The 18,392-nt window shown below is 51.4% G+C and overlaps 1 protein-coding gene across 1 annotated transcript; it reads left to right on the forward strand.

The window, feature by feature from the left end:
* The first annotated feature begins 2,914 nt into the window (after positions 1–2,914).
* MOGAT2 (monoacylglycerol O-acyltransferase 2) lies at positions 2,915–16,354 on the forward strand. The gene is made up of 6 exons (XM_030836047.3): positions 2,915–3,005; positions 7,578–7,756; positions 12,629–12,833; positions 13,146–13,320; positions 14,248–14,447; positions 15,862–16,354. Exons 1-6 carry the CDS (start codon positions 2,915–2,917, stop codon positions 16,014–16,016), a joined length of 1,005 nt encoding a protein of 334 aa, XP_030691907.1. The 3' UTR covers positions 16,017–16,354.
* Positions 16,355–18,392: the final 2,038 nt, after the last annotated feature.

The raw sequence follows: 18,392 nt of genomic DNA on the forward strand, positions 1-18,392 counted from the left end.
CAGGAGACCCAGCCAGTCTGTTCCCAGGCACACACACAACAGAAAAGTATAGAAATGTGCACCACAAGCCATGTACAGAATGCCTGTACTGCTCTGTGATACGAGGAGAGTTGGGAAGAGGGTAGATCAGAGTCCTCATAAAAAGGAGAAGTTTTTTCCTTTCTTTTTATTGCACTATGTGAGACAATGGATGTGAACTAAATCTATTGTAATCATTCACAAGATATGTGAATCAAACCATCATGCTGTATACCTGAAACTCATACAATGATATATGTCAATTTTTTCTCAAAAAAAATTGGGAAAAAAAAGAAAAGAGAGAAGAATGCCCATAGCAGCACAATTCACAATAGCCAGAAACAGACAACAGCCCAAATACCTCTCAGCAGTGAAATGGATGGATTCTGGCATATTCACAGAGTGAAGTCCTATATGGCAATGAGAACAAACGTACTACAAATACACACAATTTGGATGACTCTCAAAATATAATCTTGAGCCAAAAGAGACCGTCCCAGAGGGTATATCGTGTAAGGCTTACTTATTCTAAAGTTCGAAACAGAGACGAGGTTGGTGTGAGGGTCGAGGAGGAGAGGAGTGACAGGCAAGGACATGGGTGCTGGTCAGGTTCTATCTGTGCATCAGAGCAGAGGTCACACCAGCATGTCCACTCTGTGACAATGTGTCACTCCTACACTTAGGATTTGTGCCTTTTACTATATGCTTGATACATTTCAGTACAAAGTGTACATTTAAATGGAGAGATTTAGGAGAACTGACTGAGAGAGTTGGATGGAGAGGGACGGAAAGAGTCTAGTGTGACTCTAAGGTTTTGTCCTGAGGAACCAGGTCACTGGAGTCCCCTTTCCTAAGATGGCAAACAGCAGAGGAAAGGCCAGCCTGGGCAGGTGAGGGGAGGTCAAGTTCAGTTTTAGACAGGCTGTGATGGAGGTGCTGAGCCGGCTGTCAGGGAAGATGTCAAGTAGCCACCTAGCTAGTCAAGTCTGGAGCCCAGGGGGAAGTCAGGGCTGCAGATGCAGTTTGGAAGTGTTTGTCCTGCAGATAGACTCCAAGGCCATGAGCCTGGGTGAAGTCTCTGTAGGAGAGAGGGTGGAGAGAAGAGGGAGGTTCCAAGTGAAACTGTGTAACTCAGATTGGGGCTTGAACCTATGGGCTGGAACTGGAACCCAGCCAAAACCCAGAGTGGGACTTGAACCCACAGTCTTTTAACTGAGATCACAGGCCTGATCTCAGGACTTAATGAAGCTCAGATTCTTGATGTCTCATAGCAGAAAGAATTCAGTGAGAGACAAAGTGATAGGTAAGAAGTGGATTTATTTAGAGAGAAACACTCCACAGACAGAGTGTAGGCCATCTCAGAATGTGAGAAAGACACCAGGGTATGGGGTTGTCAGTTTTTATAGGGGTGGGTAATTGCATAGGCTACTGAGTGGAAGTAGTATTCCAGCTATTTGGGGGAAGGGGTGGGGATTTCCAGGAATTGGGCCACCGCCTACTTTTTGTCCTTTATGGTTGGCCTTGAACTGTCGTGGCACCTGTGGGTGTGACATTTAGCTTGATGATATGTTACAATGAGTGTATACTGAGGCTCAAGGTCCACTAGAGGGACTTCCCTGGTGGTCCAGAGGTTAGGACTCTGTGCTTCCACTGCAGCGGGCACGGGTTCTATCCCTGGTTGGGGAACTAAGATTCCACATGCTGCAGCCAAAATTAAACACACACAAAGTCTAGTGAAGGTCGACTCGTCCGCCATCTTGGACTTATTTGGTTCTAATCAGTTTATGTCGTGTCCTCGGGCTATGTCATTCTTTTTTTTTTTTTCTTTTTTTTTTGCAGTACGCAGGCCTCTCACTGCCGTGGCCTCTCCTGTTGCGGAGCACAGGCTCCGGACGCGCAGACTCAGTGGCCGTGGCTCACGGGCCCAGCCGCTCCGCGGCATGTGGGATCTTCCCGGACCGGGACACGAACCCGTGTCCCCTGCATCAGCAGGCGGACTCTCAACCACTGCGCCACCAGGGAAGCCCTATGTCATTCTTTTAAAGGTTGTGCCCTGCCTTCTTCCCTCCTGTTTCACAAGGACTAAGTGGGCAAGAGAGTACTCCAACACTTAGCCTGTGAAGGCTAAGAGCCACAATTAGACCCAGGGGCAGCCAGAGGGGCAGGAAAGAAACCAGGAGAGTGTGGAGTCCACAGGCCAAGTGGTTTCAAGGAGCAGGGAGTGACCAACTGTGTCTCAGGCTGCCGAGAGGTCAAGAAGAGAGCTGAGAATGGACCACTGGATTCAGCAGCATGGAGGCCATTGGTGAACTTGTCAAGGACAGTTCCATGGAACAATGGCATCTAAAGTCTGGAGGAGGGAGGACAGAATGGGAGGGGAGGATGTGGAATGCAGACAGGGCTCTTCCATGAATAGGGCAGAAGGTGGAGGAGACGGTGGGGCCGAAGGATTTGTGGACAGGAGTTGCTACTGCATGTTTGTGGAGGGGAACAGTGGCAGAAGAGAGGAGACAGTTATTGCAGCCATGTCATTGGGTAGGTGAAGAGGGACAGGATTGCCCTACACACAGTGCTTTACCTGCCAAGTGGAGGGCAAGATTCAGGCACAGAGAAAGGCATCTGGCAGATAAGGTTTTGCTTGAGGAGGCAAATGTCCTTCCCTTCCTCCTTCCTTTACCTGGCTCCAGGGCAAGTGGGTTCAAAGCTTTCTACCAGGAAACAGATCCTTGCCAGGGCGGGGGCAGGGAGGCGTTGGGCTGGGCAGTGTGGGGTGGGGCGCCCTCCTCCCCAACCACTAACGCTTACTCAACCTCTGGCAGCAGCAAAAACCAGTAAGTAGGTGCCTCAGACCACAGCAGAGCTCAGAGAAGACACCGGAATCAACCAAAGAGACAGCATGGTGAAGTTTGCACCCTTGTCCGTGCCATGGGAGCGCAGGATGCAGACCTTTGTGGTCCTGCAGTGGGTTTTCTGCTTTCTGGCTCTGGGTAAGGTGGGCTGGGCTGGGGGCGTGGGAGGCAATGGGATTCTTCATCTCACCTGTTGGCACCAGACAGGGTAGGGAGTGCGCCCCCCAGGGCTAGTGTTCAGCCTGTACACTGATGCCACTACAATGGCGTTAAACTGTGGACATACTCTTTACAGACTGGTCAATAGCCATTACACACACACACACACACACACACACACACACACACACACACACACACACACACACACACACACACACACACACACACACACACACACACACACACACACACACACACACACACACACACTACACATACCCCATGTCCTCGCTCAGAAGCTCCCCGAAATTTTGCAGCTAAAGCAAGCCCTCCAGTTCCCTGCCCCTAGCATCCCTGATGATTGACCTGTGTCTCTGCCCTAAGGGTTGTTAAAACATTTAAAATATCCCCGGTTACCCCATTCCACAGATGAGCAGAGAAGCTAATTGCCTTAAATGTCCAAGGCTGTAGGTCTGGACTCCTCCTACTGCCAGAGGAGGAGAGGGAAGGTGGTAGAGGGAGGAGAGAGGGCTGAGGGCGTGGGAGGAGGTGTGGAGAAGGGGCAGGAGGCCACAAGCCGACAAGTAGGCTGGCTCCTGGGCAAAGGGCACTGGGGGCCCAGAGCCAGGTGGGCTGAGGCCCGGGGATTACAGGGGATGAGGGACATTTTGCCCAGCTGGCCTTGGGAAAGCTTTCCCAGCAGGAGTGTGTCTGACTGTCCGTGCCCACCCCCAGCCCAGCCGGGGATCCTGGCAATGTCAGGAGCAGCACAGGGAGGTCAAGCAGCGCTGGGTCTGGAGCTAGAGGGAGGGTCGCTGAGCAAAGGGATCTGAGCCCACTCGCGCCACGAGCAGGAGCTTGTACCTTGTCCCTTATCTTGGGGACAAAGGGGAGCCCAGGAGGCTTTTTGGTACAGGAGTGACAAGGTCCAATCTGTGTGTGACAGGTCTCAGTGCCTGAAGTCTATGGATCTGCTGTGTTTGGGGTGTGGGGGTTAGACCAATAGCAGGGAGTAGCCACCAGCTAGATCAGGGTCCCATGTGGCATGGACCAAATCCAGCCCACTGATTGTTTTTGCATTTGTACAGCCCATGAGCCAAGGATAGTTTTTAGATTTTAAATGTTTGCGTAATTCAAACGATTACGTGCCTATGTAATATCCTCCAAGTCGCCCCATATAGCCTCAGAGTCTAAAATATTTACAATCTGGCCCTTTAAGAAAGAGATTGCCTCCCCTGGTCTGGCAGTGAGTGGAAAGAAAGGGCCCCTTTTCAAGGATACTTAGGAGATGAGTCCACAGGGCAGGATTTACAGACTGGCAGGAGAGTAAGGACTTCCAGTGGGGGAGTAAACACCACACATGTTGTGAACGGCTGGCTCACGCTGGACATAGAGCAGGCATTTTGGGGAGGGGCAAAGAATTGGCCAGAGAGGTCAACCAGGCCCTGTCACTGAGGACTCAGGGCCCAGAAACAAATACTTTCCAGTGGGTTACATGTTTACTCAGTTTCCTTTCCTCTCCTCTATAATTCACACACTCACACAGGAAGAAGGTAAGCTCCATTCAAATGGTCTTGTTCTCAGCTGCATCTCCAGCTCCTAGAAGAGTTGGTGTTGATAAATGTTTGTTGAATGAATGAATGTTGGGAGCATGATGTAGACAAAAGAGTAGAATTGAATGCCAGGTCCCATCCTACTAGCTTGCTCTGGGACCTTAGCCAATTTGCATACCCTCTCTGGGTCTCAGTAAAGTGGTTCTTACATTTCTCCCCCTTGGTGTTACAAGGTGAAAGAAGGTGTCTCCCTTCCTAAGGGATTGAAAAGATCCCCAAGTTTGGGTTTTGCTTGCTGATCGGAGTTAAAAGGTGACCTCAGGGTGAGGGGGATGGTGGAGAGTTCTTTCTATCAAGTGCAAGTTCCTCTTGCGTGGGTTTTTTCCTAACCTTAACATGCTATGTTAGTTACAAAAATGAATATGTGCTGTTGTAGCACATCCAAACAAAATATGTATCCTGAAAGTGAAAGACTTCCCCAAATCCTACCCTCCAGGGAGCCACTATTTTTATTTATTTATTTATTTATTTATGTATGTATGTATGTATTTTGGGCTGTGCACATCGTGGCTTGTGTGAAAGCAGCCGTGAAAGCGCAGAGTCCTAAGCACTGGACGGCCAGGGAATTCCCTCCAGGGAGCCACTATTAACAACTCTGTTTTATTCTCTAGAGGCGGTTTTCTGAAAGGGGGATCAACCCACATAGACTTTTGATTTTGCCCAAGGGCAGAGAGTCCTAGCTGAGGTTCTTTACCATTTTCTCACATTAAATATTTGTTATATAAGTAAAAATGATAAAATCTAAGTCAACTGCCAGGCCATCCTTATCCCTTACCTCCTGGCGTCTGCCTCCTCCCTCCAGATCTGCAGGTGTCCTTCCAGCCTCTATGCATGCGCATCCACAAGGGTGGACATGTTATTCTTCATGCAAATGGTGGCATTTCATTCCCACTCTTCTGCAACTTTCCCTTTCAAGTTTTTTATTAAAAAATCTTAAAGGCAAACAAAAAAGTGATCAACTCACCAGGAGTGTGGTTCGTCCTTTTCTGAATCCTCCAGGAATCACGAGGCTGATGTGAGAGCACGGGTTCCAGCAGCCATTGGCCAGCAGGCCTGGGAAGGAGGGGAAATGCCTGGAGGGGAGCTGCCTGCGAAGGCAGTGACTCAGGGCTGCCGCTCCTTCCTGATGTTCAAGAGATGCCAGATGAATGGGTTTGAGTGTGAAGTCTCCCCATTTTTCATTATTAGTGACTAATTAAATGCTATTTTAAAATAAACTACAGAGGTGGAAGAAACCCAATTGTCCATCGGTCCATTGATGGATGAATGTATAGCAAATGCCGCAAATAACACAATGGAATGTTATTCAGCCATAAAAAGGAAGGAGTTTCTGAAACATACAACATGAATGAATCTTGAGGATGTTGTGCTAAGTGAGATAAGCCAGTCACACACACACACACACACACACACACACACACACAAATACTTTATGATTCCTCTTATGTGAGGTTTGTGGACTAATCAAATTCATGGAGACAGAAAAGAGAATGGTGGTTGCCAGGGGCTGGGGGAGGGGGACATGGGAGTTTTTGTTTAATGGGTACAGAGGTTCAGTTTGGGAAAATGAAAAGAGTTCTGGGAATGGATGTTCATGATGGTCAATGTGAATGAACTTAATGCCACTGAACTGTACACTTAAAAATGGTTCAGATGATAAAGTTTATGTTACGTATATTTTACCACCATAGAAATTTTTAAAAACTAACAAGTGCCCCAAACACAGCACTGGAAAGTCAGCTCCACGAGGGCAGGAATTTTTCTCTGTTGTTCATGGCTGAACCACCAACACCTGGCACATAGGTGTTCTGTGTAAACTGAAAATCTGTGAGCCCCAACCTATTTTCTCTGGCTTATGAATTTTACTACTGTTCAGTCTGGGTCAAAAGTCCCCTTCTCCTGGAAGCCTGCCAGGAATGACAGACCCAGTCTACCCCACTTTCAGATGCAAGACAACCGGAGGCTGACCTTTTTAAGAGTGTGAGTGCATGGTGTTGACTGGAAGGAATGGGATGGGGAGGGAGAAGTATTCTCTGGGAATGATGTTCCATTAGCATCAGGTAAGGGTCAGCCCCACAGACCCCCTGACCCTGAGATGAAGCCAGGGTTAGCTTGCTGCAAGGGACTTGGAATCGTAGGTAAGAAGGTATTTCCTCACTTGGCCTGGTCCTAGCCATGCTGCACCCCAACCCATGGGCCAGCCACAAGTTGGCCTCTTACTTCCTGCCTCCTTCATCAGGAAAGGGCATGGCAGGCAGAGGAAGCAGCATAAGCAAAAGCTAAGAGATTGAAGGAACTCAGTCTCTCAGTGTAGGTACACTGAGCAGTTCCATGTGGCCGGAGCATGGAGTGCGTGTGGGTGAGTGAGGCTGGAGTGGGAGGGGGATCAGACCGGCCGTGGGGAGCCTGAATGCCAGGCTGAGCTACATGGCTGTTTTTAAAGTTATGAGAAAGCCATGGAAGGACTTTAATTAGAGGGGGGATCTGGCAGAATTTATCTATGGAAAGATGGGCGAGAGTGGACAGAGAGAGGGCTGGGCAGAGAGAATGTCTCCTTTTTCTCTGAGGGCCCAAAGGGTGGAAACGAGAAACAGTTAAACCAGTCACTTCTCCCTCAGGCATTTATTGAGCACCTGGTGAATACAGATACTTAACTGGACAGAGAGGAGGTGGAGGGGGGAGACTGGAGTGAATGAGGCAGCCTGGTGCAGTGGGAAAAAGTGAGTTTGGAGTTAGGCGTACCTGGCTTCAAATCCAGGCTCCCAGTGTGACACTGGATGGGCTGCATTCCTTCCTCTTTGAGGGGAGGGGAGGCTGACCCCTTCTGCCTGGGGTGAGGGCTGGACAGGACAGTGCTGCTGGTGCTGGGCATAAGGGTGGAAATCCTTCCTTCACCCCTCTGACCACTGATGATGGTTTCTGCTTCCCTCCCCAGCCCAGATCTGCATTGTGGTCTTCATTGGTCTCCTGTTCACAAGATTCTGGATCTTCAGTATCCTGTATGCAACCTGGTGGTACCTGGACCGAGACAAGCCATGGCAGGGGGGCAGGCGCATTGAGGCCATAAGGCGCTGGGTCATATGGAAGTACATGAAGGACTATTTCCCTGTCTCAGTGAGTAATGGGGCTGGCTGGGGTGTGGCCAGGACCGTAGTGCCCCACGTGTCCGTTGGGAAGTGCGGCCCTGTGTGCAGTGAGCAGAATACTGGGCTGGGAGGTAGGAGCCAGGCTTCCACCACTATGTGGCCTGGGGAAGAGTCCAGCTTCTGTCTGGCCGTGGTTTCCCACCTGCAGGGATTTGGGGCAAGTATGAGGACTGATGAATGAACAGGATTTGAAGGAGCTCTGTGGGCCATGTAGTGTGGCACACATATGTATCTTATAAACCCCTCAGTAGCCATGCTTGGGGGTGAAGGTAATAAACTTAAGGTCCTAAGAGACCCTCTAGCCCCACACTTCATAAGATGAGGAGACGAACCCCTAGAGAGGGACAAGGATGTGATCAAGTTCACATACAAAGCTCTTTTACTGATTTAAAGTTTGTGCATTTAGTCAGTTTAGAGGGACAGGGGAGAGGACCCTGAACTTGTTCTCAGATTCTTCCCCTCAATCTGGTATGTTAGGCATCCTGGACAAGGCCTTGCCCCATTCTAAATCTTAGTCTACAAATGTATCCAGTGAGCACACTGATCCCTCCCACTGGAGTGCTTAGAATCTCTGACTTTCTGACTCAGGGCACCTCATGGCCTTTTGGACACTTGACCCTGGACCCAAAGTTCAGTCCTGAGTGGAGCAGAATCCTTGATTGAGTGAACTGACCTTGGCTCCTTTCCTGAATCCCAGACAGACTAAACTCTTGGGTATAAGCAGCTGGGCAGGGATGATTTATTGTCCAGACAGGATGGGGAAGGCAATGGGGACTCAGGTGCCAGGCAGGGGCAGGTGGCCCTCCTCTGGAAACAGGAGAGAAGAAACATATAGAGTGTGGCCTCTGGAGCTGAACAGACTAGGTTCTATGATCAGTTCTGCAACATACAAGTGACGTGACCTTGGGTGAGTTACACAGTCTCTCTGAGCCTCAGTTTCCTCATATGTAAAGTGGAGATGATGCCACATACATCATTGGGTTGTGTGGATTCCATGAGACAGCAAGTAAAGCACTTTGTATGTTCTCGGTAAACTAGTAGTTTGTATTATTTTACTGAATTGCTGGGGATTCTGGGGAGATGTGGGCATGGCTGTGGGTCTAGGGAGGACTCTGATAGCCCAGAGACTGGCTGTTCTGCCCTTCACACCTGCATGGCTTCTCCCACCCCAATCTGGGAGCCCCACCTCTTCCTGGCCCTCCAGAAATTAGGTCCCCAGCTGGTAAAGCGATAGGGAATGGAGGAAACAGGCTCAAAGAGGGTAAACACCTTGGCCAAGTCATGGGCGCTCAGCAGCAGAGTCAGAGTTCCCGCCTTGCTCCCTTCTGAGAGTTCTGGAGCCCAGCAAGGACTAGCAAAGGCTGGGCAAGAGCTCATGTGCAGGAGCCCTTAGCATCCAGTGAGCAGGGCCTCCTGGGCAAAGGGAAGGGGTGGGATGGGGCAGGGCAAGGCAGGGCAGCAGGGCAGGGGCTGGGCAGAGGGCAGGAAGTTGGCTGGCAGAGGCTTCCATGCTCATTAGGGGTGATAGATGTTGAAGGGCAGAGCAAGTGGGCAGTGCTGAGCCAACCTGAGGGGCCCGGGTGGGGGCAGTCTTCCTCGACCCCATATCTGCTTCCTCTGCAGGGTGCCCTCCCAGGACCTTGTCAGCACAAACGAGCAGGGTTTGCTGGGTCCCGAGGGAAGCCATGGGAATGTCATGGGCAGAGTCCCTCATCCCCACCCCAGGACTTCTGAGCTTTGAGATTCTGAATTCCCATCCCCCCGCTCCTCTTCCCAGGCTCGCTCTTCTGTGCCAGGAAGGCCAGAGTTTCCATGGGAAAGTATGGCCTGTAGCCTGAGAGTGTTTGTGACACCAGCTACCAAGCCAAAGAAAACTATAAGTGGTTTCTGGCCTCAAGTAGAGCTTTGCAGATTCTGGCTCTGTGGTCTCCCTCCACACTGTGAGCTAAATCCCGAGTCCACCAGGGAAGGAAAGGCGGCCTGCGAAGGGAAGAGCGCAAGCTCAGGCCCAGAGCCTGCCACTGCATGGTTTCTGAGCAACAGTGTGACTAAAGCAGAAGGTGCACCTGGGGATGAGGCGGGAGAGGTTTTCAGGGATAAGGTAATGGAGGCCAGTGCAGGCCATTCCACAGAACTGGAGCTCTTCAACTGAAAGCTCTCCAGGGGGCTGTCTTCCTGCCATCCCGTGACCTCCAAAGGACAGCATCTGGCTCTCTTTACAGCTGGAGCTGCTGACAGTTGCAGAACCTGATGCTGAGCAGCTCTGTGCCTGTCCTACCCGCCATCCTCCTGCTGCCCCAGCCAGTTAGCCCCCCAGGAGGGTTTCTCAACCCTGGGACTACTGACACCTTTGGGACACTGGACTTGTTTTGCAGAAATTCCATACGCACAGTGTTCAGGATTGTCGCCCGCTACAGGCCTGTGGCATCACCACCTGCAGAGGGCGGGCAGTACCACCAAGAGACCTGCAGGGAGTGAGAAGATGAGCACTTTGACTTGCCTGTCCTGGGCTGGGAGCCTGCAGGGGTGGCGCTGGGGCCTGCGGATTCTGGACCCCACCACCTCCCTGGAGACCCTCCTACTCTTCCACATACCTTCAAAACGCAGGCCCTGCAGGGATCTTAGGGTGGCCAGGAGGCAGGGGGTCCGGATAAGGAGCTCCCCACATTCACAAGCCTCTGCCTTCCCTGTCAAATGCATGTGGATCCCTGAGCTTCTATCAGTTCTTACTGTGATTTTACAAACTAGCATCTAGTGGTGAATTTCAAGCAAAATTAGGGCACAGTCTCTGTGTCTTGGAGCTTTCCAACCTCACCCTTAGCCTTCCTAAAGGGCTAATGGTGGAGAATCAGGCAACGTTTCCCCCAGGAGGAGCTGTCTCCACCTCCTGTTACCCTTCTCGGCACAGCTGGTGACGTTCTGCACGCATCGTCTTGCTCTTTGCTTTTTCACCCGACAAGCAACTGTGGCATCTTCCTGTATCAGGACAGGAGGAGCTATGTCGTACATCCCTATGGCTACACAGTGGCCCATGAGTGAATGTTCCATAATTTGTCTAAATGGGCCCTGTTGATGGACATTTGAGTGGATGCCAAGTTTTGGTATTACTAAAAATGATACTTCAGTTAATAATCTTGTTCAGATGTCATTTTGCACAAGTATGAGAAATTCTGTAGCTAACTTCCTCAGCAGTGGAGTTGCTGGCCTAAAAGGTCAGTTACGTTTTTCAATTGTAATATCAATAAATACTGCCTCATTGCGTTTAGGCAGGTTGTACAAAATTATTTTCCCACTAGCTGAGAAAGAGAATGCATAAGCAAGTGCTTCAGTGCGGGGAGCCAGGTATGCTTTTCAAGAAACACACCGAGATGGGTTCCTAAGGAAACACCTTTCCCAATGAGAATACCCAGAATTATCTCTGCTTGTTCTTATTTTCACGTCCAATAAATCCCCACCGAACGAGTGGAAGAAGTTTGTCCTCATCTGGGAAGCAATGGCGCCTCCACCTATGGTCCCCTCAGCCTTTCTGCAAAGGGTCAAGGGTAACCAGAGGGCATACTGGGGGGGTGGGGATTTGCGGAGATCAAGTCCAGGTCAAGGACAGGACAATTTGGGGCTGTTCAGCTTGGGTAGGGCAGATAGGATCAGACCCGCATTGCTGTCCCTTGGGTCCCACCAGGCTGCTCTGAGAGCAGGCAGCCAGGCCTCTGGGGCCCGAAGGCAACAAGAATCCTCAGGGTCATTCTGAAAATTTCAGCTTGGTGACAGGATGAACTTTCATGGTGTCAGAGCTGAGCCAGCGTGGAATGGACTGCTCACGCCTGCAAGGCCTGTGCAGAATTGTCAGGGAGCCTCCTGCCAGGGGCTTAGGGCTTGGGCCAGGGGCCTCAGGGCCTCCAACTCTGATGGCTGTGCCTCCCAGATAACAGGGCTCTGTAAAGGGCAGGCCCGGCAGTTACTGGCAGAGTGGAGCAGGGGTTGGTCACACACACAATCAGTGCCCCGGCAGTAATCTTTGCACACTGAAGCCTGTCCAGTAAATGGCGGGAGCAGCACTTGTTAACTCAGTTCCTCTCCTTCCACCCTCAGCCCACTTTGCCTGGAAGCTGCTAATGACAAACAGCTCTCCTCTCCCACTCCCTCTACAATATCTAGTGGTCTCCCTGGCACCCGCCATGCTGCAGGACTGACCAGACCAGGGCAGAGCTGCCAATGGGCAGGGGAACAGGTGGGTGGATGGCAGTGAAGGTCTGACATGGGGGGAGCAGAGAACCACCAGGGAGACATTTGCATTGTACAGAGGGGTTAACAGGACTAGGGCCAGTCTCCAGGTCTGCACACTCTTTCAACCACCCCTGATATATCTTGCAAATGCTCACTCCCAGGTCCTAAGCACCAAATTCTCTCATAGGGAGTTTTGTTAAAATAGGGCTCTTCAAGCATAGTGGCACCGCTGTGTGGCCCTTGATGGTGTCTGAACTATACCAATTATAATTCAATGTATCAATTATGATCATCCTGTCCTGTAGTCTTGGTAATTCCATGGCACGCATGGACCTGAGCTTCTCAGCAGTCCTGGGAGGTAGGTGGGACAGGGTCAGATGTCCGCATTTGATAAATTAAAAGCCAGAGAGGGAAGCAATTTGTCCGAAGCCAGCAGCGAGTCTGAGACACAGATGGCACCACAGTCTCCCTAGATGCCTTCAAACGCATATCTCCATCTTCATAAGAGCCTGAGGCTCAGAGAGGGGGAGTAAGTTGCTCAAGGTCACACTGGTGATGGCAGAATCAGGGAGGGCCTGAGATCCAGCCCCGACTCACCAGGTTGCTGTCCCCGCAGCTGGTCAAGACCGTGGAGCTGGACCCCTCCCGGAACTACCTCGCTGGCTTCCACCCCCACGGGGTCCTGGCGGCTGGAGCTTTTACCAACCTGTGCACCGAGAGCACCGGTTTTTCTTCACTGTTCCCCGGCATCCGCCCACATCTGATGATGCTGAACTTGTGGTTCTGGGCCCCTTTCTTCAGGGATTACATCATGTCAGGGGGTGAGTCTTCCCACCCCTGGGTAGCCCAGGAAGATGAGGGCTGGAGGCATGGAGGAGGGATCTTAAGGAGGACTTCTAACAATTCTGTGCTTAATCCAAGAACATGTGTAGTGGAGAAGGAGGCTAGACCCAAGGAAGCACTTCCCACAGCTCCGTGCCCAGCAAGGAGCTCGGCAAGGGGTTGGGAAGAGGGGGAGGACTCAGTCTCAGTCCTCAGGGAACTCCCAGTTCGGGGAGGTGGAGCCCAGAGCACATCCTCCTCCACCATCCCTGCCCCCTTCACACCATACTTGACCTTCTTCCTCTCCCCAGGGCTGGTCTCATCAGACAAGGAGAGCGCCGCTCACATTCTGAACAGGAAGGGAGGTGGCAACCTGGTGGCCATCATTGTTGGGGGCTCCCAGGAGGCACTGAACGCCAGGCCTGGAGCCTACAGGCTGCTGCTGCGGAACCGCAAGGGCTTCATCAGGCTCGCCCTGATGCACGGGTATCGGGGGAGAGGGCTCTCGTTCAATTGGAGATTGGCAAGGATTGTATTTTAGTGGGAAGACAGCAGAGATTAATGCAGATCCTATTTTGGCAGGGAGATTTTTTTTTAATTAATTAATTTAATTTATTTATTTTTGGCTGCGTTGGGTCTTTGTTGCTGCATGTGGGCTTTCTCTAGTTGCGGCGAGTGGGGGCCACTCTTCCTTGCAGCACGCAGGCTTCTCATTGCAGAGCACGGGCTCTAGGTGCCCGGGCTTCAGTAGTTGTGGCGCATGGGCTTAGGGGCTCCGAGGCATGTGGGATCTTCCCGGACCAGGGCTTGAACCCGTGTCCCCTGCATTGGCAGGTGGATTCTTAACCACTGTGCCACCAGTGAAGCCCTGGCAGGGAGATTCTCAATCCATTCACAATGAAGATTCTGTGTTGGTGACGATGTACTGTCTCATTCCCAAATACCCAGAGAAGAGTCTAGAAGGGAGATTTGGTGATTAAAGGGACTAAGTGTCAAGGGTCATACTGCTGAAAGCTTGCATTAGATCTGAGACGGAGGGGATCTGGGAGAATGGGGCATTGCTTAGAACTATTCTCCTACCTTGGAGCTTCTTTGAAGAATACAAGCTAACTGGGGCAGGTCAGACTTTTCCAAAGTTTGCAAATGTTTTTTTCTATCTGGGAGGACTCTCTGCAGCATTCTAGTCTCCCTGTCATGTTACAACTGCCAGGCAGTGGTCCTGAGAAGAGCTGGGACCTGCCCACAATCACAAAGCAAGGCCATAGCAGGGCTGGGAGACACCAGAGGCCTCCTACTTCCGGCCCAGGGCTCTGTTCTCTACCCTAATTCCTGGTCACTGGGTCCCTGCAGGAAGCTAGGTGACAAGCTTGCACCTTCTTGCACCTCCTAACCCTCTCTCCTGTCTCCCTCCAGGGTAGCTCTGGTGCCGATCTTCTCCTTTGGGGAGAATGACCTATTTGACCAGGTTGACAACTCTCCTGGCTCCTGGTTGCGCCGGACCCAGAACCGACTGCAGAAGATCATGAGAGTCTCCCTCCCGCTCTTCCATGGCCGTGGTGTCTTCCAGTACAGCTTTGGTCTTATGCCCTACCGCCAGCCCATCACCACCGTGGGTGAGCCAAGACCCAGGCTGGGATGGGGAAACCTACAGGGCAAGGGGCCCAGGCTGTGTGCTGCAAGGGGACATGCACATGGGCCAGACACATCTTTGACCTTGTGGAACTCACATTCTAGACTGGGAAACAGTTACACAGGCAGATATAAGGCAGTCTGGGAGGAGAACTCTAACAGAGACACAAAGAACAGTAGCCACTACTGAGTACCGAGCACCTGCTGTGTGCCAGGCACTGTATTGGCTCCTTACATGCAGCAGCTCAGTTATCCCAACAACCTTGGAGGCAGGGACTGTCATCCCCATTTCACTAATGGCAAACTGAGACTCAGAGAAGTTAAATCATTTCCAAAAGAACACCCTGCCCTTGAGTAAATAAGTTGAGGTTTGGTCAGGATCTATTTGACTTTTTTATTATACCAAAGAAGGAGGGTTTAATTCTGACCAGATGATCTCATAAGGCTTATTGGAGAAGATGGATACAAGGGAAGGGCATTCCAGGTGTTAGAATTGTGTGTAAAGTAGCAATCAGCAGGCTATGAAAGAGAGCCTGAGGGATTTTCCTGTAAATAATGGGCATGGGCTTCAGTGCATGGACTTAGCACCGTCTTTGCAGCTATTTGGACAGCTCATTTGCTTTCTTCTTGGATTCCACCTAGGTTCCAATGGCAAAGCTTGTAGAGAGAGGTCTGTTCATCTCCAACCACCCAGTCATTCCTTAGTTGAGTACAGACTTGGTTAGTCCCCTACACCATGACTTTCTCTGGGTTGTGTGGTAATATTTTCATGAATATAATTCACATGTGCTGCCTCCAGAGCCATTCCCAAGAGAAGAACACAGCAGCTTCTTCCTGAGCCAGGCAGAACCAGAGGAAGGAGGTACATAGGGCCTCCCGATCCCTCCCTAGAAAGGGGGCACTGCAGGCCAGCATGGAGAGAGAGGGGTGAAGAAGGGCGCTTGGGCTGTGGGCCGCCTCCCCCCAAGACATACAGGCGCTTCCCATCACGGTATCTGAGACTCCCAGAGCCACCAGGCCTGGAGGTTAAGAACACACCCCCAGGGCTTACCACCTGGCACTGATTCTTCCTGGCTATGTGACCTTGAACAAGTTACTTAACCTCCTTGAGCCTCATCGCCTGACCTGTCAAAGAGGAATAATAGCAGGTTCTATCCGTATAGGATTGTTAGGATGATTATAGGAGATATTGCTTGTAAATGCCAGCTGGTGGTATTGTTAATATATCAGAATCTTGGAGTTGCCCTAACATCTTAGAACTTATCACCCAAAATAGAATTGAAAGTGAGACAGTAAGAGCACTTTCCTGCACCGATGACCATTGTGGTGTGAACCCCAAGGGCACTGCAACTCCGGTGGTTCCTGCTCTGGGCCACCTCACTCCTTTGTGTCTTGCAGTGGGGACGCCCATCGAGGTGCAGAAGACACCGCATCCCTCACAGGAAGAGGTGGACAGGCTGCACCAACGCTACATGAAGGAGCTAAGCAACCTCTTCGAAGCCCACAAGCTCAAGTACAACGTCCCCAGTGACCAACACTTGGAATTCTGCTAGTGCCTCCCCAGAGGAGGGGCTGCCCCAAAGGGCAGGGCTGGCATTAGGGAGAATAGAGGGAGGGGCTGTGATCCCAGAAGGCTTCGCGGAGGTGTCCGTTGAGCACATCTCCAAAGCCTTCGATGACTCCTGCGTTTCTAACCCATGCCAGGCCCCGAGTCACAACTGGCAGTGTGGCAGAGGAGACCATACTCTGGCATCGGTGATTTGCACTCCTGCTGTGACCCCTCTGCAAGGAGCCCCCTCCTTGGTCTGCCCACCTGAGAAATGGGAGAGATGCTGGGAGGGAATAATGTCCGGGTTCTCTGTCCTCTGTGGTCCTGTCACTCAGTGGGCAGGAAATATTACCAGGTTTTTCTTCCTCTGCCTTGAGTGACAGCTGCAAGAAGCCACCAGCGGCAGCCCTTTCTCCTACAATTTCCCTCATCCTGCATCCTGCCTGTCCCAGCTCCTCCCTCCCTGAGCTGGAGAGGAGGGCAAGGCCACAAAGCCCCTGCACTCACCCTGGGCACCTTTGAGTGTCTGAGTCCTCTGAGCCCTGAAATGGCAGCCAGAGGGGTCCAGAGGTAGGGAAGGAGAATTGCACTCTGTCATCGGCTGAATGCCCGGGAGCGGACTTCTTCGCCGTCCTGAGTCTCAGTTTCCCCGAGTGACTAGGATGACCTCTGAGTCTCAGCTCTGACGTCACATGGGCTGAGAGCTCCATGAGGCAACTCCTACTCCATCCTTTGTAAGTTCAGCCCTGACCTTGGTATAAAAAATGGGCTCCATAAATGTCAATTCATCAAATGAAAGATTCTGTTTTACTTTTTTTCTCATATTCCCCACTTCCACCTGGGAGCGCTGGTCAGAGCCTCACCTTTGCCCCGCAGCCTGCCCCCCCAGCCCTGCTGCCCTGTCTCCCCTTCCCAGATGGTGGATCAGATGGGCCAAAGAATGGCATGTTGCCTCTTTCTTCCTGACCCGTCTACTCCAACTTACCACTTCTGGCCTGTCCTATGGGAGAGAAGGGAACTGGTTATATAAAGATACAGGGTAGCCCAGCCAGAAAACAAAGGCCAGACATGAGGAGTGAATATTCCTATGTGTCTACAAGCAGGGTAGATGGGGACACACCCCTGATGAGAAGAACTCTGGGTTCCTGGGTCTGTGACATGTGTCATTAGTGAAAGGACAGGATGGTAGGGTAGGACCAGTACTGTGAACTCCCACACCTGGAGCAAGAAAATAAGGCCTTTTCCCTCCAGAAGTTATAATCACACCCATAAGTACAAATGGGGGGCGTTCTGAGAATGTAAATTTGGGCGTAAGCCTGGCCCAACCCTTTTCAGTGACTCTGGGCAAGTCACATCTCTTCCAAACTTCAGTTTTATCATTGGAGAAATAAGGATCACAATACCGAACTCGGTTTTCTGGGTATAGATAGTATTATGACGTAATTAGCCATTTCATGTCCTGTGAGGTATGGTAGGGAGTAGGTGTAATTAGGAGTCGGGTCATAGATGTGCCCAGCATCTCATGATGGCCTGTTCTGACCCTATGAGGTGGGTGCTATAGGGTCACAAGAGAGGTGGGAATCAAGGGCATTGGGGTTCAGAGGGGGAGTGATGGTTTCCACCAGGGGAAGACGGAGGAAGTGGCAGGTGGGCAGGGCTGTGAAGGAAGGGCAAGATTTGCCAAGGAGGGAAGGACCTGCCCGCTGGGTAAGGAGCCTCTGCAGACCTTAGTGGCTGAAGGAGGCAAGGATTTATCATGTCCACACTTCTGTGGGTTGGCTGCTGGTTCTTCTCAGTCTTCTTGCTCTCCCACCTGCCATGTCCTGGGACCTGCTGATCCCTTTCCCCAGATGCTCTTTCTCCTCCACCCAATCAAAGGTCACCTCCTTTGTCAAACCTTAGCACACCGCACCCACCCTCGACCCTGCTCTCTGCCCCACTGCCCTGAATCACGGTTGGTTACCCATCCTGTGGGCTAGCTTGGAGGTGAAAAGGCCATGACCATGAATGGGTGAGTGATCTACCATGTTCCCAGGGGACTGGGAACCCCGAGGCCAGACCACATCCTTGTGACCGTCAGTGCCCTGGGACCTGGGGACCTCAGCATCCCTGGTCAGCCTGGGAAGTTGTATAAACGACTCACACCGCACCTCCTCTTGGGCCCTACAGGCCAGGCCTGGGCAAGGGTGAGGGTGAGTCTGGGACTTGCTCTCAGCTGATTAAACTAGTTCTCTGTTGCTGTAGATTAAATACTCTAAAACTTTGCTGCTTTACACACCACCATTTAGTGTCTCACAGTGTCTGAGGACCAGGATCTTGGAGGGGCTGTGCTGAGGGTTCAGGCTCATGTGTCTCATGAAGAGGCAGCCAAGCTATTCCC

The sequence above is a fragment of the Globicephala melas genome, chromosome 8 (assembly GCF_963455315.2).
Source record: "Globicephala melas chromosome 8, mGloMel1.2, whole genome shotgun sequence".
Classification (NCBI taxonomy): Eukaryota; Metazoa; Chordata; class Mammalia; order Artiodactyla; family Delphinidae; genus Globicephala; species Globicephala melas.

Excerpts from the sequence above, each read along its gene's own strand:
- MOGAT2 (XM_030836047.3), top strand. The coding sequence starts at position 2,915 with ATGGTGAAGTTTGCACCCTTGTCCGTGCCATGGGAGCGCAGGATGCAG. Across the intron at positions 12,834-13,145 it reads GGATTACATCATGTCAGGGG|GGCTGGTCTCATCAGACAAG; the intron begins GTGAGTCTTCCC and ends TCCTCTCCCCAG. Across the intron at positions 13,321-14,247 it reads AGGCTCGCCCTGATGCACGG|GGTAGCTCTGGTGCCGATCT; the intron begins GTATCGGGGGAG and ends GTCTCCCTCCAG.